Source organism: Telmatherina bonti (assembly GCF_933228915.1).
Source record: "Telmatherina bonti genome assembly, chromosome: 9".
Lineage (NCBI taxonomy): Eukaryota > Metazoa > Chordata > Actinopteri > Atheriniformes > Telmatherinidae > Telmatherina > Telmatherina bonti.
The window spans coordinates 18,580,012-18,601,945 of NC_136627.1; the positions used below are offsets into that span (position 1 = coordinate 18,580,012).

The 21,934-nt window shown below is 41.2% G+C and overlaps 2 protein-coding genes across 2 annotated transcripts; both read right to left on the reverse strand.

Moving 5' to 3' along the window:
* Positions 1–3,097: 3,097 nt before the first annotated feature.
* baz1b (bromodomain adjacent to zinc finger domain, 1B) lies at positions 3,098–19,294 on the reverse strand. Its single transcript, XM_079246178.1, has 21 exons — positions 18,511–19,294; positions 16,860–16,976; positions 16,033–16,177; positions 15,570–15,762; positions 15,249–15,370; positions 14,905–15,102; positions 14,633–14,818; positions 13,220–14,540; positions 12,946–13,107; positions 12,620–12,758; positions 12,034–12,197; positions 11,294–11,408; positions 11,086–11,184; positions 10,633–10,810; positions 10,206–10,391; positions 9,966–10,113; positions 9,278–9,425; positions 8,946–9,061; positions 7,871–8,010; positions 7,646–7,752; positions 3,098–6,036 (listed from the first exon to the last, which is right to left on the reverse strand). Exons 1-21 carry the CDS (start codon positions 18,627–18,629, stop codon positions 5,334–5,336), a joined length of 4,806 nt encoding a protein of 1,601 aa, XP_079102304.1. The 5' UTR covers positions 18,630–19,294; the 3' UTR covers positions 3,098–5,333.
* Positions 19,295–19,736: 442 nt separating this feature from the next.
* bcl7bb (BAF chromatin remodeling complex subunit BCL7B b) lies at positions 19,737–21,934 on the reverse strand. The gene is made up of 6 exons (XM_079246271.1): positions 21,793–21,934; positions 21,294–21,369; positions 21,110–21,197; positions 20,827–20,985; positions 20,585–20,688; positions 19,737–20,357 (listed from the first exon to the last, which is right to left on the reverse strand). The coding sequence occupies exons 1-6, from the start codon at positions 21,903–21,905 to the stop codon at positions 20,286–20,288; spliced, it is 612 nt and encodes a 203-aa protein (XP_079102397.1). The 5' UTR covers positions 21,906–21,934; the 3' UTR covers positions 19,737–20,285.

The following is a 21,934-nucleotide window of genomic DNA, read 5'->3' on the forward strand; positions in this document are numbered from 1 at the left end:
CAAGCTGAAGCTGTGCTTAAAACCTAGAACAGTGCATGTAAAGGTTCCTTATGAAGTTCTCAAGAGTCTAGCGGTGACAGCTGTAAAATTAAAGATGGCTGACAAACCTCTCAGTAGCCCTGAGATGTTCAACAATACCTAGAAGGTGTGCATGTGAGAGCACAAATGTCCCAGTTGGACAGAATTGTCTGGACTTTTTTATCTCATCTTCTTTCCAGAACAAAGAGAAGGTAGTTGTTAAATGAAACCATGTAAGAGTAACATTTATCTGGCAAGCTCAGTAAGAGAGAGTCGGTGCTGCTGATGTTTCTATTATGATGCAGAACTGCTTTGTTTTTTATGTCAGTGAAGTCAAAAGAAAAATCATAAGACAATCATTTTGTCAAATAATGACAAAATACTTGGATGTTTATTGCAAAATTAAAATCCAGCTGTCACATCTACATCTCACCCCAGTGCAAACTTCCTTTTTTATTTAGACAAAAACCCAGTTCCAGAGAAGTTCGGACAAATGTGTAAAACATAAACAAACTAGACAGATTGCAGTGATTTGCTCATAAACCAATACTAGAACACAGGAAAGTATCAAACGTTTAAAGTTAAACGTTTCTCTGTTTCATGAAAAAAGTTGGCTCATCTAAAATGTCTTAAAGACATCACCAACACATGGCTGGAAAGCTACCTGGTACAAAACAGAAATATCTAGAGGAACATGCTGCAACTAATTAAGAAAGTGCCGATAGGTCAGTAAGTTGGCTGAGCATTTTTTTAAAAAAGCACCTTGAACATGGGCAGAGGGTCTGCAATCTGCAAAGGACTGACCCCTATAAATTGTGATTCAGTTTCAGAATGATGCAAAAAGTTTTCCGTCATTTGCAGCACACATCATCATAATATTTAGAAAATCTGAAAACATTTAAAGCAGCCCTTTCAATTCAGTTCTGTATTTTATATTTTATATTTGTACAGCCAATTCTGGCGAAATCTGTGGTAAATATATTTAATTAACATCTTCAAACAGACATTCAGTTTTCAACTTGATTTCTCTTCAGTTTACATCCATTTTAGACAAATATTACCAACACAGCGCTACGCAAACATAAGTTGCTAAGAAGTTAAACCCACCAGAGCTCCAAATGTTCTTATTAAAGCTAACACTGATAGCCAATCAAATCCCAGTTTCAGGAAAACATATTTATTTGCTTCATTAGCTTCTCATCATAATAGTAGCTGCTAGTTTCTGTGGTTGTGTCAGTTTCTGCTCGCATCTGGTGGAATGAGCAGAAGAGACACACTCATGACTCAGTCCTCTACTCTAACTGGGACTGGAGGTAAATATTTGCAGGAAAGGTTGCTTTGCTGCTTCTGCCAGTTTTTTCTGGGCTCAAAGATCAGCCTGGACATGACTGCTGTTGGATCATTTGAAAGCAAGGTCACCTGCTGCTATCAGCCTCTGTCAGGTACTTTGCATGATGTGACAATGAAGGCAACATAAAGCTAAATTACTGCAAAATATTTCCAAATACTTACTGCTGAATGAAAAACCATTACTTCACCTTTTTTTTCCAGGTTCGGCTAGTGTTTACTTGTTTAAGAGAAAGGTGCATCAGGCAGGATTCCATCATCATCAATGATTCACAGTCTGACAGAGGTGGGCGAACAAACAGTCCAGACATTTACAGTATCAAATGCATTATCTCCAAATGCTCCTACTGTCTCGAAAATTGATTAGTATACAATGCACATCGTGCCACAGATTAGAGGAAATGTTTTAGCCAGAGTGAGGCAAGAATGGCGACAACTTTTAAAGCAAATCTATCTTATAGCTGTTGATATATTTTGGTGTAAAACACTGATCACCTGTCAGGAGTCATGTCATCAACACAGCTAAGAATTCAGTAAGATGTGAGGCTATTAATAAGATCACAGTCACATCATCGTAAAGGAGGTTTTCACTTTGTGTACTAGTGTGTGAACTTTGTCTGGACCTTTTGGCCCTGCTGCATGCACAGACTATTTTTCCTGGTATGCAACAGTGTGCTGGGTGATTGATGCATGCTACACTGTCAAGGACAGACACCTTTGATCCAGAGTGGAAAGAAAGTGATAATCCTCTATCTTTCAAGCACGAGTATTGCACTGTATTGCTAAAGTTAATGACAAAGGTGCAGAACACAGTTCTGAAAGTTAAGCTTCTCATAGTTCATCTCAAGTTCATTTAAAATAAACATGGTTCATTTTAGTTGAAGTGAATCTGAGAATTAACAGGAGACAATGTGATCTCTCCTCCAGGCTTGTCGCTCATAATGACATCAGTCTGCTTTAACTTTTCTGTTGGGACATTATGGGACCTGCAGCCTTTTATCCCTCTTTTAGAGCTTAAAACACCTCAAATTTCATGACTTAAAAGACTAAATTCCATCTGAAATGAGGTTATGAATAACACGTTGTTAAAAAACATTAAATGGTAAGTATCTTAGTGCAGCAAAGGGCAATAAAAGTCCCCATAATGAAAGAACATTGAACATTTATTATAGCTAAATGCAGCTGCTGCCTTGCTTGAACTGTCACTAATCAAGAGCTGTTTCCACTGACTTTTCACATCTCTGACCTTTACTCCGATCCATCTTAGCCTCTACACCTGTTGCCAAATTACAGATGGCTCGCAGGCTGTCACCACCTCACCACTAGATATTTCATAAGGTCCTGTAGACCTCCTTGGGCTCTCCTCATACTTAGCAGATCTTACTTTGGCCATTTCACCATGGAGCCACAGCTGGCGCAAACTACCGGAGCAGACACATGAAACGATGTCGGACCGCTGTCACCATGGTGTCTTTCCATCACTTCTCCCAAAATACTGTCCACAACTGGTTTGTACTAACTAAACTCAGGCTCTCAGCTAAACAACCTTTACCACGTGGTACCAAGGAGCAATTACTCCTTCTTGTGGAAAAATGACAGGATGAAAGATATTTATGTCACAGCTTCAGCAGTTCACACTTTAATTAAAAACTTCTGAGTAAAGAGTCAACACCAGTGAGAGGTCCACCTGTTTTGTTTTATTAAAAAGTCAAGACAGTCATCAAGGCTAACCTGTTTTCCTTTTTTTTTTTTTTAAAATAATCCCAAGTTTTACAAATGGCAGTGATTTCTGTCAGATCAATTTAGCACAAATAAATCAGGGAGAACTTGGGTGTTGATTCATAGCCTTTATTGGAAATCCTTTACATGTGAATCCTCCGTTCCTGCCCAAACCCAGCTTTAGACTATAAATATATATATATATAAAAAAAATGGTGTAAAAGAATTTTGCAGTTCCTCCAAGAATAAAGAAAGCATTTACCGTTGGCTCTCACTTGGAGAAGGGCAGTCAACGTTTACTTGTTTGTGGAATTGTCAAATGATTATATCAGTGATTTTTAACTATGGTTAACCTTGTAAGGAATAAAGCCTAATTTAAGCTAAATAAGAGGACCAAGTGTTAAAAAGAACCAAATGGAAGTGGGGGTCTGGTGGAAAACAGCACTAGCAAAACATGAGTAAACGGCACAGCACAGTACAGACAGAAGAGGGTAAAAGCAACCACCTGTCTTATCAGTATACACAAATATATATATACATATTTATATATATGTATATACACACACACACACACAATGCTGGCAACCTCAACAAAATATAATTTCTTCACCTTGAGATTCAACTTTTTTTTCTTTTGAGTGGATGTTGTGTTCATGTTCTGAAAATGAGTGTAAAATTTTCCACAAAACATTTTAAGAAAAGACCCCAGCATTGTGACGCTCTGTGTCCGAGTAAGCAGAGTCCGACAGCACCACTGGGACTGAATCCATTTGAAAATATTGGAGCAAAAATTTACAAAGTGCAAGAATAGGGCGCCACCACGTGACCGATTGGAGACATGTACTTGGAAAGCTTGAAATTTCTCAATTAATTTAAAAAAAAAAAAAAAAAAAAAAAAAAAAAAAAGCTGTTTAACCCACGTTTGTGTCACTGATCTTATCTAACTGAACAACAGGGATACCATATGCTGGTTACAAAATATACAAGTGACAATTTTCAGGGTAAAAATACTCAAACTGGTTCTCTGTGCTGACTGGAGGAGGGAGAGGAGCCCTGGTTCAACCTTGTAATTTACCGGATGTGATTAAAGATGCATAAACAAGTTCTCATTTACAATACCAAATAAAAAGGTGCAAAAAAATATCAAATATTCAAAAATGCCCGTTTTTTTGTTTTTTTTTTCTTAACAAACATCACATTGGTTGTTTTAAGCACTGTTTACAAATGTTTATGCACATTATCTTAAAAGTATGGTCCTGCAGCTGCTGGCATTATAGGTACACTTTACAAAGGAGTGCAAATTGATGGATCAGTTGAGGTACCAGGTGTTTTAAAGTGGCAGGGCACTACGGAGAAGGATGAGGATGAGGAAGAGGAGGAGGACAGGCCGTACAGGTCAACAGGCCAACATTGAGACTCCACGTCAGGTTCCTGATAACACCCTGGCCCAAAGAACTGAACTGAAGCAATTTTTGTTGTTGCTGTTTTTTGTTCATTTGGTTTTTTCAGGGGGCGGACTACAAACCTGAACTGCAGTCTTGTCTCACCATGACTTTGATCCTGGGTCGGGACATAAAACAAAACTAGTAAAAACTTACTGCAGACTGAGTCACAAGACGCTTTGTTACAGGGGACCATTTTAAGAACTGGAGGAGGAAGAGGAGGAGGGGAGGGCTGGGCATTCAGGTAAATGGGCACCTTCTTGTAGTGAATAAGAACACAGTAACGTAACAGATGTGTGTGGGACAAACATCTGGCAGCTAGATTTATTAATCCTGAAAAATGCCATTAAAGCAGCAGTTGACTGTGACAAAACCTGACTGAGTGGCGTTGATGCCTGCAGACAGGAAATCTGAGTCAACAACAGAGAAGTCTACAGTACGTTACTACACCTGGGTGTGAGGTTGTCAATGTAGAACTGAAATCTAAACAAATGTATTAAGAGCTATGAGGACCACGTCGTCCAAAATTTCTCATCATTCTTGATTTGAAAAAAATACCAAATATTTTACATGTTACAAATATAAACTGGTTTTCTTCTGTTTGTTTTCAAAATATGAACAAATCCATCAATCAACAAAAAAAAAGGTTTTTGAGGATTAAGTCCTGCTGGTTGTGGGACGAGAAAGAGGAGGAAGAGGAGGAGGAGAGAAAGTGGTCGCTTTTTAAAGAAGCGGGACAGATTTTTTTTTTTGTTTGTTTTGTTTTAAAGCAAATAGAGACGAGAAAACAAAGCAGCACCCTGGATTTCATGAACGTTTCTGTCTCTTGGAATGTCGCTGCTGGCTGGACCGGTCCTCATCGCTGCTCGCCCCCCCAGCGTCGCCTCGACCCCCCCGCTGACGAGTTCTTCGTGTATTCCGCTCGTCATCGCTCTCCTGCTCCCTGTAATCCTTCTTGCCAGAGGTGGCGGAGGTCCTCTTACTCCTCCTCCTGCCGTCGTCCTCATCTTCCTCCTCCTCTTCTACCTCCTCTTCCTCATCATTCTGCTCCTCCTCCTCACTTTCACTTTCCTCATTCTTCTGCCTCCTGTTACTTCTGGCTTTCTTTCCGTTTGATTTGCCATTCTGCATCTTCTTCTTCGGCTCCATTTCTTGTTCTTCGTCGTCCTCCTCCTCCTCCTCCTCCTCCTCCTCCTCCTCTTCTTCTTCAGATGTAGCCGGAGGCAGGTTCACGCGTTTGCGAGAGCGCCGACGGAGGTAGGCGAGGCCAGGCAGCAGCTTCTGGAGCAGCTCTGTAAACGCTTGCTCCGTCTTGACCATACAGGAGAGCACGGTGCTGCCCTGCTGGTTGTACTCCTCTGCATTGGCGAAGACCAGCTTCATGTCTTCCAGGAAATCCTGGGCGTGACGGTACGAGCCCTGGCTGAACTTGCCCAGCATTGTTAGGAAGTCCATGGGTTGGGTGATGATGTCCAGGTAGTCCTCTGCCTCCTCTGCAGAAACTGGCTCCCTTAAAAGGGGACAAAGTGGTAACAGACGTCATTTTAGCATGTTCCTAATGTTGTGTTTCCTTCCTCTCCATGTTTTAAGTGCTTATCTGCAAGTCTGTTTTTATCTTAAAAGGCTTTTTTCAACAAAGAAACACCACAAAACTTTACAGGTGTGTAGCTTGGGACAAAATAACAGAACATCAAGATATGTGGTGTTGGATCTATGACGAGTTACGGATTTCTGCAGAATAAAACACTAATGAACTGAAACGCTAAAGTTTTTTTTTACAGCATCACGACGTTGTTTTATAAAGCCAACGATGCTCCTTGTGTCAATATTTATGACTTGCAGGACATTTATAAGCTGAGACATTTCTAAATGTCTAGATTTTCTGAGGGGATTGTAAAACCAATGACTGCCATCTACAGATACTCTCAAGTCCTCCAAACGTCTTAGTCGTCAAGAATTGTGGACTGAGGTTGTTCCCAGAGTCCTGTGGGGCTTCTGGGAGTTTCCTAATCGTCCACTACTGAAAAGATCTTCCGAAATGCTCAGCAAACTGTGTGCTGGGGTTACAAAGGCCACAATAAAAGACTTTCCAATTGCAGATGTGGGAAATCAGACCATCTTCTCCTGCTGCATCAGGAGTGCTCCGGTTCTGTCCATCGTCAGACAGATGTACGCTCATGACATCCTGCAGGACAGCAAACTTTGTACCAGAGCTGTTCAGCAAAATTGTTCATGTTTCAGTGGGACATATATTTAAGATCTTTCAGCCCCACAGTGGCAACATGCTGGCTCCAGGGACCCCTGCCACCAGTGTGGAGCAGGATGGCATTAGTGCTGATGTAACAGAGCAGCAGCAAATACCAGGTTCAGTGGTTTAATTAACTACAAAGATATCCCCACTCAACCTGGCACCTCTACAGATTCAGGTTGATGGCTATGAACTTTAAAGTTTTATGCTGATGAAGGCTTAATATCCACCAGAGAAGAAGACAGTTCATCCACCCCACAAACCTTTCCTGCTGAAAGTCAGGCAAACAATAATGAACTTCAAGAGTCCTGTGTTGATGAAGATTCAGAATCTAACAGAGAAGACTGCTGTGGTTTCCCTTCCAGCACCTCCTGATACACCACTGGATGTAAGGTCCGAGCTGAAAGAGGACTCGAGGTTGTTGTGGCTTTACCAGCACCTTTACGTCTTTGTTTATAATGTGGGATCACAGTTACAGACCTCTCAGAAATCCAGGAGATGAAAAAGAAGAAGAGAAAAGTAGGCTTCTGCTGACTTTGTCAACCATTGCACTGCTTTTCAGTCACAATTAACAAATAACCGACTCAGTCGGTTATTTCCTAATCCTATTTGGACTTCAAATAAAAATGTGGTTGTGGATTCAAATGGTTGAAATACTTGTTAAAAAATAATAAAATAAAAAATAAAAACCTGGGTTGTGTTTGCCATCACTTAATAAAAATCTAAATTATTCAACAAAGATTGTAAAGTTTACCATCATTTCAGGATTATATCTTACCATGCCAAGAAAAGATGGTCTCTCTTGATAGTAACTCAAGATGCTTAAATACTGACTGCGTGTACAAACACAAAGATTTTGCTCTTTGCTCACCTGAAAGGCCAACTATAGCGGAACTTTGTCAGTTTCTTGAGGATTTCCTCACACCTCTCCAGCTCCAGCACCTGCTTGCGCACTCCTGTTTGGGAACTTAGTCGCACCTGCAGGTAGGCAACACAAGCAAATCACTAAAACCAACGTGCTGATCAGAAATGTTTGCACAGCTCTGAAACATAACGCTACTCTTAGTAAATGTGCTCCCTGCATATTCTTACTTACCAACTCGTCAATGTCTGCAGGGCTGCTGGGGCCTGTCCTCTGTTTGCTGCTCTGGCTGTTAGAGGAACTCGCCTTCTTGGACTTACTTTTTGAGCTTTTCTGCCGTGATGAAGACTGCTTATTTTTTTTCCTTGGTCTCACTGTAAAACAAGAATATTGCAATAAGGACAACGTAAAGTGAAGAAGAAATCAGCAAGTGCATGCATGCTTTAATGTGAAATGTTAGCGCCAATAAAGCTGAACTGGACATAAGGTGGCCAGATCCAAATACTTGTGATTTAAACACTACACTGCAGCTACGCTGCACCCGAGCAAAAAGGGAAAATTAATCAGTTCATACATGCACCAACATCCTCCCACCAACTGTTCAGCACCATTGCACTGAACACCTTTATCATTCCACTTCACATACAAGTTTGAGCTGACAGGGGGGATCATCTTGCCACATACGCTGAGTGAAGCCAGAGTGAGAGATTCAAAGCTTCAAAGCAAGATTTGGACCTCAGCCTACAACACGCAGACAAAAGAAGTAGAAAGAGGACCGGGGCTGAACTTCCCATCAGCATTCCTCTCATTCCATTAACCCAGAGGATTCATTTTTACCAAAACCAGCTTGGGTCTAAAGTTAGACCATCTGACATCTTTACTGTTTTATGCCAAAGCTTGTAAATATAGCATCGATAACCTTGATGAAATGGCTCTATAAAGGATGCATCAGTCTTTCATCCTGCTTGAACTGCAAGATCCCTCCAGCCAGTAAAAGATAGTGTCAGGCTCCATTATGCTCCATGACATATGAAATAGGTACGTCTGTTTCAAGTGTTGTCATACATGTTTATATCAGTTTGCTAGTGAAATTCACACAGTGTCCTGTATGGTGCGATATCTCTGCCTCAGGACACTGATGGGCTGCGACGGTTCCAAAAATGCACATAAAATGACACTTTGCAATCATACGAGTCCAGAACGCCGAGTTTTTAGGGTGGAAAGTTACAGAGTGCATGTTTAATGTAAAACTGTTCAATGGCAGAGATTTTTGTAAACCCTGGGCTTAATTAGTCTCAAACATACTTACAGCTATGCCCCATGGCTTTGTAGTCATTCTCTTCCTCATCCTCTTCATCTTCTTCAGACTCCTCCTCCTCAGACTCCTCCTCACTCTCTTCTTCATCTGTATCCTGTTTATAGTTCCTGCAATCAAGATGTTCAAGTCTTCAAATAACTATCAGAAAAGTAACTGACTGGGGCAAATTCTGCAGCATGGTCCCCTAAAACACTGCAGCCCTAAAATGGTATTACAAATTTTCAAGGTACTATACTTCCAAGTAGATGTTCATGTCTCAGTTCCCTCAGTCTAATATATTCATATGGAAAATGCAGAGCAGAAATCACAAATCAGGTACTTACCTTGAACGGGAGCCACGTCTGGCCATGGTGGGCTGGCAGGCCGGGCACAGCCATTCTCCATCAGGGATGCGGTACAGAGCCGGTCGCAGGCAGAACAAATGGAAGGCCTTGTTGCACTCATCACAGAGGATAAGTTTCTCATCATCACCTTGAAGATTTCAACACAAATGATTACATAAATGATTGTATTTTTTTCAACTAGATTTTATATGTTGTCTTTCATACAAATGATTTTTCTGTTTTTCACTCCCTAAATACACCTGGACATCTCCTGTTTATTTTCCCTGTGTCTGTGTTACTGTGTGGGAAACAAAGTTTCTTTCCTCTATCGCTGCAGGTTCACCTGTAGGCTTGCGTAGCTGGTGGCTCTGTATGCAGACCTGCCTGACATAACTAGTCTTTTCTGCTCTGAGCTTCATGCTGTTGCCCTGTCTGGATCTGGACCTAGCCTCCATCAGCTTCACCACAGATGGGTTCTGCCTGAGCACTGTACAGGGAGCAGAGAGTTGTTCGGGTAGAGCAGCACTGCTTCACTCAAACAAAACTTCCTGTCCGCAATACATAAGCAGGGGAAAAAAGAAAAAAAAAACCTTCAAAAAAGTTAATACCCAGAAATTTAAGCAACCCTAAAAAACCTCTCATCTTTGCAAGTGTACTCACAAAGCTGGCAATGGGAAACACTTCTTACCTTTCCTGCGACAGACTTTGCAGCGAGCGTTCTCAGCAGACATGTCCCACTTTATGCATGCATCCAACATCCCCAGCAGCACGTGCATACGGGAAAAGGTCTGGGCCTCCCTGATGGCCGTCTTCCATTTCTCCACTGCTGTTGCTACCTAATGGGAAAAGGTACATCACGTTTACTAACTCATTCACTGACTTTATTAATCTCATCAACTGCACCAACAGCTAAACGCTGCTCTCTTACCCTGGCTTCTTCTGCCAGTCTCTTCTCCTCGTCTACCTCTTCAGCCTTGCTGCTTTCTTCCCCTCCTTGCTTTTTCTTCTTTTTCTGTTTAGGTGCCATGAACCCCTGCAGGAACTTTTTTATTACGCAGGCCTGAAGGGTGATGATGCACTCACCAAAGTCTTTTAAACTCTCCATGCCTTGTAACTACAAACAAAGATGAAGATATAAATGTCAACTTAAATAGTTACAAAACTTTCTGTAAACACAAACGTCTCTCAAGAGAAGCAAAAATTAATTATACTCAACAATAAAACAGATGCTATAAGCCATATTGTCAACCAAAATACAACATTGTTTCAACCATTTTTTTATATGTCACCATATAAAATCTGATAAAGTATTAAGGGTTTAAAGCCATCCAGTCTTGTATGAATGTAAGAGTCACCTGAGCTTCTATGTCCATATTGTCATCCAGGTATCCCAGGCCACCCTTCTGGAGTCTTGAGGCTATTTCCTGGATGTCGCTGCGCATGTATTTGAGCAGCTCTGTGTATCCATCGCAGGTCCTGAGACCCAGCTTGGCTTTACGGGTCAAATGGATGGAGTGTACGATATCCTGGTACCTGAAACAGTCAAATGCTCGGTTTTATAACAGGTTTCACATCTAATTTGTAACCGCTACTGCCTTATGAGCGATACATCTTTCAGCTTTTGCTGCTTCTTTAGGCCTTCTAAACAATCTTGTTTGCTGCAGTCTGTTCATTGGGACTTTGCCTTAATACAATGATAAGCAGTGTTTTGCAGCTTCTCTCAAAAAGATTGTTCCAAGCTACTGAAGCTATATGAAGCAATGTGTTAAAAAAAAAAAAAAAAAATCTTCTACTGTTAGGTCATTCACCTGCTTTGTATCTTTGCTTTAAGTTCACTTTCTCTGACCCCCTGAGGATGAAGACTTTCCACCAGCTCTTCCAGTTCAGTTGTGCTGTCAATTATGAACCTGAATTTAAAGGCAGGAAAGTTATTTTGAGTTAAAATAAGGGCAAAACAAGTTAGGCAGAAATTGTGAAAAAATAAGAACAGATAAATAATAATACATTAGCTCTTACCAGAGGTTCTGTCCCTGTTTGGGAATCGTAGTTTCAATACAGAGATCTGGTACTGCCCCCTGCTGGACTCCTTCACTAACAGCACCATCTATACTACCATCATCCTTTTCTGCTTCTGCAACATGGACAATATGTCAGAACACTTTACCGTTTACAACTATAAAGTCACAAATAAAAATGCAGTATTAAGAACAATCATTCATTCATTCATTTTCTGAACCGCTTAATCCAATTCAGGGTCACGGGGAAGCTGGAGCCTATCCCAGCTGGCTTTGGGCGACAGGCAGGGTACACCCTGGACAGCTCGCCAGTCCGTCACAGGGCCACACAGACAGACGAACAACCACTCACGCTCACACTCATTCCTAGGGGCAATTTTGGAGTAACCAATTCACCTAACATGGACGGTGGGAGGAAGCCGGAGTACCCAGAGAGAACCCACGCATACACGGGGAGAACATGCAGACTCCACACAGAAAGGCCACTGACCAAACCCCTCCCCAGCCAAGGATCGAACCAGTGACCCTCTTGCTGTGAGGCTACAGTGCTAACCAATATTAATAATATTCAGAATATTATTATTATTATTATTATTATCAAGAACAATAATATTAATATTATGAATATTATTAATAATATTCATAATATTATTATTGTATTAAGAACAATAATAATCTAAATTGTTGTAGAAAAGCTAAAAGGTTAAAAGATCTCATTAAAGTCATCTTCAGTTACTGTACCTTGGGAATCAGTTGCAGTAACTGACTCATTATCCTCCTCTTCCTCCACATCAAGCTCTGCTGGTTTCTCCTCGGGTGGAGGAGTGAAGCTGTAGTCGTTGCTTTCATGAACCCAGCCTTTCTCAATGTACAGACCAGGAACCACGTCAGAGAAAAGCCAATATCTTCAGAAAAACATCACACAGCCATTGTTAGAAATAACAAGTACTGGAAGTACTTACAGTTGTGTAAACACCGATGGGTTCAGACATTACAAACTCTGCTCTATAATATGTTGTCGGTTCTCAAAATTCCAAGGTTTTTTTTTTTTACAGGTTAGCCCTCTGTCTGGGAGGAGATGAGCACTAAAAACATTTTAGATCAGACACATATTGAACCCAACATACCATGACCACAGACCACTGAAGTGCCACAATAAAACAACATGGAAAAGTTCTCTGTGAAACCAGAAAAGCATCAGTCCATTTCTCCTACACCCAACATCCTGGTAATGACGAGCATTGTATCGATCCCCGACCACGGCATCATGCCACACCTCCAAGACAATCTGCATCATTTTACCTGGGACTGTGTGTGTCATACCAACCTGTTATGATTTCTGTCTGTGCCGAGGGGAGTCCTGCGCATCACAAGTCGAGCTTTGGTTATTCCATCTTGAAAGGCTCTCTCTGCAGCGGCTCTCTGTTTACGCATCCGCTCCTCCTCTGCTTCTTTCTCCATCCGCTCTGCAGAGGCACCAGGGGCAACACAGACATCATTATTAAGTAGGAGTGATGAATAATAAAATAAATCTGACTAATCTTAGCTTCAAATGCCACATGCATAGTTAAGCTCGTGTCTCATGATTTTTCTCTAACAAAAACACATTTTAGAATATAGATGAGCAGCTACACCCCCTGCAGCAAAACCTACCTTTGTTCTGTCTTTCCAACTCCTCCTTCTCCTTCTTGGCTTGCATGGCCATGAGGCGCCGGCTCTTCAGTGAGCTGATCATGTCTTCAGGCTCTGGTTCTGGCTCCACCTTTACTTCTTTCTTGCTCTCCTTCTTAGTGCCCCCCTCTTTTTTCTTCTCACCTTTGATCCAAGAAAATGTAGAGCTTAGTCGAATGAATGATTGGTAAACATCTGCAAACTTTATAATTCACAGCTATGTTTCAAGCACAGGTAAACCCTTTCATGAACTTACCTTTGCTCTCCATCTCCTTTCTCTTTATTTTCTCCGCCTTCTTGCGGTCGTTGACCTCTTTCAGCATAGCTAGACGCTCTTTCCACAGCTCGGCGGACCTTTGGTGCATCGCATCAACATGGTCTTCTACTGAGTAAGTCATGAGGATGCGGTGGCACAGAGCCTCCAACAGGTTGACCTTGTCTTCAGGGCTGAGCTCAAACACCTCGCATGTTTCAAGCTTGTCTAGGAACTCACTGGTCACCACGTCATCAAAGCCCCCCACAGCCCCCAAGTCCTCTGATCCTTGTCCACTCTCCTCCCCGTGAGCGTCACACGGTCGCAGACACAAACGTGCCAACTCTGAAACGGAGTGCATAGTAAGAGGAATCTCACTCAAGCGCATGTCAAGTTCACTGTAGCCTTCAGCCAGCTCGTCCTGCAGCAGCGTCTGGAGTAGCACCACCAACATGCGGTTCAGATAGAGGAAGCCAGACCGATCCCCTGCCAGGGCTTCCATCAGAGCCACTGCTGTGATGGGATATTGGTCATTTGGCATCAGGAGCCCTGCATAGCAGTGAAGGAAGTCCACAACCATTGCTACACTGCCAAACAAGGTGTTGGGCAATCCTTCGGGCATGTCCACAAGCTTGAACATTGGCAAGGCTTTGCCAACTTCGATCTCTTGGTCTTCATATCTGCGTGACTGCTCACGGCGGACCAGCATCTCCTTTTCGCGCCTCTCCTTGGCTCTTTCCCTAAGCTTCTCTTTGAGTTCCTGGCGCTTCTTCTTCATTTCTTCCTTTCTTTCCTCCTCAGTCATGGCTGCCCATCGCTTCCTCTGCTCCAGAAGTTCCCAGCGTTTCTGTACAAGCTCCCTGAGCTCCTCTGGCAAACGACCACGATCATCAGGAGGCAAGGTTTTCGCAGCTTTGGAGATAAGAGAGGAAAGGGAGTTCTTTTTATCCTCTTTGCCTTTGTTCTCCTTATAGTAACGAAGGAGGTGGAGAGCCATAGGATGCAGTGGCTTTCCGAGTTTAGGTGTGCCCATGCTGGAACTACGTGCTCTCTTCTTGGGACTCCCTGTTGGAGTGCCTTTAGCCAGGTGTAGCAGAGTCATCTGCTTCATTTTTGGTGTCTTTGCACCAGTTTTGCCATCTTTCTTAGAGGCTTTGAGGACACTGAGCTTCTTGTCACCACTCTTTTCATTTTTCTTTCCTTCTTTTTTGTCCCCTGACTTTTTGCCGGATTTTGGAGTTGAGGGAGCTGAGCTTTTCCCTTCTCCTTTCTTTGGAGTTCCAGAGTTTTTCATCTTGAGTGGAGACCCATTCATTTTGATTTTCTGAAATGAAGAGCAAAGATTGGACATCAAGAGATACCCCCATACATGGGATTGTGAGTGATACTAAATAATCTACAAAAGAGTCAGCCAACCTGCATGTGGCCCCAGATGGTTGGACTAAGGGGCATGGACAGAGAATCTTTTTTCTTTTTCTTCTTCTCTGCCTTGTCACTTCCAGAATCCTCTCCAGGGGTTTCAGCTGCCTTAAGCTTCTTGGCAGGTTTACCATCAGGGGACGTCAAGCTTTTACGTTTTGTTGAGGGATTTTCTGCCAAAAACTTAAGACAATATGTAAAACAAAGTGTGAGCAAAAGAGTAAACAACCTTTAACATTAAAATAAGTGCAAGAAAATGAGTGAATTACCTTATGTGGGTCAAGAAGAAAGTCACTAAATTTGCTGGGTAGGTTGAATTTTTTCACCAGCTCATCTTCAACTACCCAAGGAGCGCTTTCTCCCTTTCCCAACCTCAGAGCATTGTGCCTGATAAAGTAGCGCACAATCTCCTTGGTAGGAGGGCGCTCTGTTCTATAAAGACTGTCTACAGGGACATCACAGATCACCTGAACAGGGAAAAAAAGAAAAGAATTTTCTTTTTTTTTTTTAAATTATCAAAAGACCGTAAATCATACATGAAACCATGGAATTCCTTTTCTAAGTTGAGGACGAGGCAGCCATTTCTTATAGCCCCAAACTCATAAAAACTAACCTTATCCTCATTGATGAGCTTTACATCGTATTTATGAGGAAGGAATTTTGGCATTGCCCATTTTTTCTTCTCTTCTTTCATGGCAGAGCTTAGTTTCCTTGGAGAACGTCGTGCTCTATCACCTGGGGGCAGGCAGAGCAACATTACGGCACAGACAAGAAACTTTAAAAAGCAATAACATTTTTGAAAATCAAACGCAAGAAACTAATAGAACAAAATAAAAACATCCAACCAGGCTGCTTTGTCAAACATTAGTAGCAATGTGTCCTTGATATTAACAATGCTTTAAGAGTGCCATGTTCTGCACCAAGTGGTACTTACTCAGACTCTCCCTCCTGTTCTCCTCGTCTCTGGAAGTAGGCTCTTTCCTCTGGTTCTCCTGGCTGGCATTCTCCTTATCACTGGATGGGGAGTCACAGGCACCTTCAAGTTTCTTCTCCCCTGACTCTCCGTCAGGGTTTTCCAAGGGATGTATCTTTACTATATTCACTCGCAAACTTTTGTCTTTTCCAACCTAGAAACAAAAACAAACAAAAAAAAAAAAAAACCTAGTGAATCTTTAAGATTAAACACTCAAAAAAAAAAAAAAAAAAAAAAAATCAAGATTTCCCAGTAATGTAAATCTCACTGTATAGATCATTATTTAAATTTACAAACAAGTTATTTTCTATTAATCTTAAAGAAAACACGAACAGTGACAATGCAGTGAAATACACATTCAGCATTTGTGAGGTATTTTCTGCATAAGAGACACGTTTAGGAAAGTGTCAGAAGTCAAACTAACCAAGAAGTCACACTCTTCACCGACAGCATATTTAGTGAGGATTTCCATCCAGGCCATTTCAACCAGCTTGTCCAAAGACACTGTGTTGTGGTGGACCATCTCAAGGACTGGCTTCTCAAACCAATGGGGATACTCCTCCTGGAGACTGTACAGACAATGATCAACTTCTCATTACAAAAAAAAAAAAAGAAGAATTTTATATGTATGTATGTATATATATAATTTTAAAAAATCCCATTTTGCATTGATGTTAGTAGTTGCTAACATGATAATACTGCTTTAATTTTTTTGATAGATGAAATCTGAGCACTAAATCATAGGACAACAAAGGAAGTAGAGAGGACAGCAGGGGGGAGTAAAATCTCCGAGCTGATATAATTAGACAGAGCTTAAACACAGCTTATGATCCAGGGTGACTTGGGCTGTGGGCAGCCAAGCGCTGCTCTACCAGGTCTTTGCTGTGACACTTCCACCTCCAGTCAGGTTTACCTTCCCTTCCTCTTGCTGTTAGCACACATGCAAACTTTTTTTTTTCCATCTTCCAAATCAGAAAAAAGGAACCGACATAGAGCCACTGCAGATTCAAGGATGACTCAAACACACACCAAACACAATGAGATATGGAGCGGAAGATTTCCTTAATTTGCAACAGAGCAGTGAGTCAAATGGCTTTCACTGGCAGAGTATGATATTTCCTCATAGTATTGAACTTCTGTTTTGAGGAGCTACTCTGTGTTTTTAGTTCTTAATGAAAATGTATCTAAATGATTGTTATTATTAAGATTAAACATTGCAGTCATGATTAAACGGATCATTCTTATACTAACAGTTCTGTGACTTCTTGTTCCTCCTCCCATGCTTCTTTGTGAGTGAGCTGTAGGCTCCCAGTGCTCTTGCATATCCAGATGCGCTCGTCATACCTCTGTAAACGTGCTTCATACTCTCTGTACACATTTTGTCAAGGAAATCACATTATTGAGGCAAAAATAATCCACCATTAGACCTATTGCTTGCTAGAGCAAAACTCCACTAAGGTTGATGAACTTGAGTCACTCATACAAGTAATTTAGTCGTTCTCAAAATATGTGCTATAAAGAACTATTTGGATTTAAAGGCGACATAAATATATGTTTCATTGATGTGACTGCCAAACTTTCTGTACACAAAGTTCAGAATTTTCTGGCAGCTATATTTCTGCATGTTAGTAATGACCGATTTAAAAAACAGAAAAAGGTTTGGTTTTGGGTGGGGACATGTCCCTAAAGGCTTCAGAAGTGAGGCATATAAAACATGTGAGAATTACTGCAGCAATGACTGGTTAAAGGAGATCTGAACAACAATGCAAAAAAGTTACATCACAAAACTAAACTAAAAAGTTTTACTCAAACAAGCCTAGAAAAAGGTTAGGCAGCCTTAAATAAAAAATAAAAGTAAAATAATAGCAAATGACACTAGCAAGAGTATTTTTTTTTTGTGGCACAGTTAACATTTTTTAGTCAATAAAGAGGCCTCTAAAACCTGACTGTGACATGCCTGATGATAGCTAAACAGTTCAAAGTAACATTTGTAGTGTTATCAGAGATGGAGAAGGAGAACAGTAAGATGACCAGCCTGAAATGAACCCAGATTCATGTAAAACTTAAAGATTACAGGCAGTTCACCAAATATCACAGGCATGTAAACAACTAAACCCCCATCTTCTGAAACTAACAATATGTTAATGGGCCACAACACCACCTAAGATCGCTTGTAACATAGGCTGTATTGTGTCATATTGAGTGGACATAACTGGCTACGTAACCTTGCTGTCAATTACAGAGCTCTGACGCTTGACTCACATAAACAAACGGGTTTGGTTACACAACAATTACATTGCAGGCAGTCAGTGTCATAAAAAAAAAACGATTCTTTGTCAAATCAGCGATTTTACTTTAGGTAGTGCTGTACTTCTTTACACAGCAATGCTAAAATAAGCAATGTGCTAACACGAACAGCTAACTGAGGCCACCAGAGCTGTGAAGGCAGACGAGAAGCTATTGTGACATAATGGGATACCTTACGTTAGCAGTGTTAGCTAGCCATGTTAGCAAACTGGCTGACTCCAAAGGTGTAAAACATGAAAGTGAAACACATTTCTCCACAATTTACTAACTACTATGACTGTGATACGCGTCATTTAAAACCTTTTATTAATTGTGAACTCGGTTAAATAAGCAACTAATAGCAATAATGATCTGATTAGCCGGGCTGTGTGAACGTTGCTAACAAGCCTGTCATCCAATATAAACTGTGTACATGCGGTAAACACTTCAGGGAGGAAATGTCAGGTATTGTCAAAACCTTTACTTAGCCTCACCATGCACTACATGTAGTTATAGTAGCACGTTTTAAGACAGTAATATACACATAGCCACATTTCTATCCGGCCGACTGGCTTGATAGGTCAGTAGTAAGCATCAGCACCACGGTTAAGGATACTCTTTGTTCCTGAAGGCCTCCTTGGTGTGCTCGATGATGTAGACCTCCTCTCCCGGGCCTGGTGGCTCGGCTAACGGCTTAGCCAGTGGGTACGGTTTCCGGCCCAAAAGCGGTGCCATGGTGAGTCCGGAGATGGCACGAGTGCCAGAGGTTAAATGGGATGTTCCAGCAAAAAACTAGTATAATAAAATACAATGATATGTCCTTAGCATGTATCCAAGCGCTGGTTATCCTGCTGCCGAGTGATAGCACGTCTCACGTTACCGCCGGCAGGCCCGGCACCCAACGTGCAGTAGCTAGCCGATTAGCTAGCGGGTTGGATCGCTGTCTCGTTGCAAAACAATAACAGTGCGCTTCTTGCCGCCGGCCTCATCTCATTATTGTGCACTTATCTAGTTGCGGTGTCATACTGGTTCCACGCAGTGTCTTAAGGTGTAAAAAAAAAAAATAATAAATAACCCGAGTTGAATCCTTGAATAGTTGGTTAACTTTTAGCTCCCTCAGATGAAAATGAAAGGATAGGAAGCAGACTGAAATCAAACTCGCGGCAACAGCCAAAGCTGAGTTAAGCAGGCGTCTGACACTGCACAATCCGAAACAAGTCTTTGCTATTAAAATTTGTTCTCGCTTAAACTGTCGCCGATTGATATCCGTACAATTTGAGTAAAATGTAAACACACAACAGCGTCCGCAAGTATTTCGAGAAAGTTACAAAAATCAAACAAGAGGTTAATTCCCTGTCGAAATGGCGGGAGTTTTTAGTCCACCGGCATAATTCCGTACAGGCTGAACACTCCGTTTCCACAGCAGCAAGTGGCGCCGCTATCACAGCCCGCCCTGCGTCGATGTTCATTGGCTGCGTCAGTGCAGCGTCCTGCTCGAATTTCTATCATAGTTTTTTTTATTGGCTGATACAACTTGTCAATCATCAGTGTTCAGCATCTCCACTAAGCAAGCTCACGAACTTTAAACGAGACTATGAAGTCGATAGCAAAGCTGGAATTGGGTGTGTAACTCAGAGAATTCTTTTTTTTTTTTTTTTTTTTTAAATAAAATGAACCCATCTTTAATCGTCAAATAAATTTGCCAACCATATTGTGATTAATTTCTTAATAACCCTGCTCAAACATTAGATTGACTTATATTTCCAGCACAACGGAGTGGTTACAAGATATCAATCGCAAATAATTAATGGAAATGGAAAATAACGTTTATTATGATTTACAAAACATTTTGAGAATAAACAAATTGAATTTTGACACACTTTAAATGCATGTTAATTGCATGTGACATGTCAAAAGTTTGCTTCAGAAAAAATACATCAAATTTATTACATATACCCATAAAGCATACTTAAAACAATCAATCTGCATAAAGCTATACAACAAACACATTTCCAATGCAGTCAATAAACCTAAAAAAGGTATAGAGACATGCAAAAGTTTAACTGCATGAGAAAGAAACCAGAAGCATGTGCAGAAATGTACCAAATGTGAGAGCAAATATGCAATACTGCCTTGTACACATTAAATTAAAAAGTTCTCTTTTTTTCCTTCAAAAAATCATTTAAAAGCTTGAAAGACTGCAAAAACTAAAATGATATTGAATGAAAAAAATAAAATAAAAAAGTTAATACTTTTTTGTCATTAGCTAAAATGTAATGAGTGATATTTGGGTAAAAATGTAAAAAGAACCAGAATATTTTTCAAAGCTTTGATTTACAACAACTGAGGGCAGGTAACTAGTGCATTTTTGATAAACTAGTTATAAATAAGCTATCTGACAGATGCATTTTCCCCTGTGCAAATCCTCTTCAAAGGAGGTGCTCCTGATTCATCCAGTTCTTCCTGTTGGGGCAGAAAAGGAAGAGTACGCATTATCGTGATGGTAAAATAGTCAAATAAAATCACATATGCATGTACACACACACACACAGACACATATATATATATATATATATATATATATATATATATATATATATATATATATATATATATATATATACACACATATACATACATACACATATGTATCCCAACAGTTCAGAGATACGAGATAATCAAAATCAAACCTGTGTTTCCGGAGTGCTTTGTCGGACAGCTCCTGAGGAAAGAGGGTCCTCCTTGATGAGTGTAGGTGGCTCATCTGCCCCCTCCTGCCCTGAGTGAACTGGCTCTGTATTAATAGCAAGGGGTGAATATTGCTTTCATTAATTAAAGCATCCATTTGCAAGTCACATAACAGAACACATTTACTCCCTTTCAATAAGAACAATATTCAGTGCCAGTGTGGTTTAAAGAGCCATCTACATACCATCCACACTCTCCTGGCCTAACATGGGTGGCTGAGAGTCTTCAGCTCGGAGACTGTAGGTATGTGGAGGGCTGACCTGCTGTGAGCTAGATGTGCTGCTGCTGTTATCCATTTTTGGTTGATAAACATCTGACAAAAAGCTCTGGTTGCTGTTTTCATCTGGGACCACATAAGAGATTCAGAGACACCAAGTGACTAACCTATGCAGCAAGCTGCACACAACCGAAATCAGCAATAACAACAGCTTTGTGATGCCTTTATTGAAAACAGGGTTGATGCCTACCAGTGAAATCCAGCAAAGAGTTTGTGTTTTCTAGGACCACATCTTTCAAACCCCTGACTTCTCCACCGGTGGTCTTGTTTCGATAAATCTGTCACAAAAAGTGGTTTGGAAATCTCATGAGAAGGATGCCGACAAGTACCACGAATGAGCAAGAGCAGCGACAGTGTGCATTAGCGGTCCACACCTGCTTTGTTTCTGTTACTGGCACCCACTTGAATATGCGCAAGGATGTATCTCCTACTGTCACCCATTTCTTTTCCCTGTGGAAAAAAAAAATTGATTATCATCCGAGAGGAGCTACGTGTAGCATTAATGTTGTAAGTCCATGGCAGAGCTGACCGTTTATTTGCATGCTTACTTACACCATTTGCAGTAGAATAAGAGCATATGCAAATGATAATATTTCCGGCGCTGTTATTACTAACAATATGGTGAGACTTAAAATGATACCTCGATGAATTACAGCCCACTGCATGTGAGGCTGCTGGAGCCATATTGACAGCTCTCAGCGGAAAAAGTCAGATAGCCCCGCCCAGCTAGTCAAAGCAGAGCGCTGATTGGTCTGCAGCTCCGTCAATCATCTAACTTTTCCGACTGAAGTTTGTTGAGCGACGCAGCAAGATATCACGCTGCGGTCCACTAACACATTTCCCTCCATATTGTTCACCACACGACTTACATACCATTTGCGTACTTTCTCGATGGCCGCCAGGACCTTTTTAATGTCGTCTTTAGCCCGACTTCGGGTCTCAGCGCGGCCTGAACGTCCCGACATCTTGATGCTGTTATGATTCATCTACTGATGCATCTGAAAACTTCAAGACC

Coding starts and splice junctions, on each gene's coding strand:
- baz1b (XM_079246178.1), bottom strand. CDS start 18,629: ATGGCACCGCTTTTGGGCCGGAAACCGTACCCACTGGCTAAGCCGTTA. Junction 15,371..15,569: donor GAACAGGAGGGAGAGTCTGA/GTAAGTACCACT, acceptor GCCTGCCCCCAG/GTGATAGAGCACGACGTTCT. Junction 10,811..11,085: donor AAAGCAAAGATACAAAGCAG/GTGAATGACCTA, acceptor TGACTGTTTCAG/GTACCAGGATATCGTACACT.
- bcl7bb (XM_079246271.1), bottom strand. CDS start 21,905: ATGAATCATAACAGCATCAAGATGTCGGGACGTTCAGGCCGCGCTGAG. Junction 21,198..21,293: donor CAGTAACAGAAACAAAGCAG/GTGTGGACCGCT, acceptor TTTTTGTGACAG/ATTTATCGAAACAAGACCAC. Junction 20,689..20,826: donor AGGCCAGGAGAGTGTGGATG/GTATGTAGATGG, acceptor CTATTAATACAG/AGCCAGTTCACTCAGGGCAG.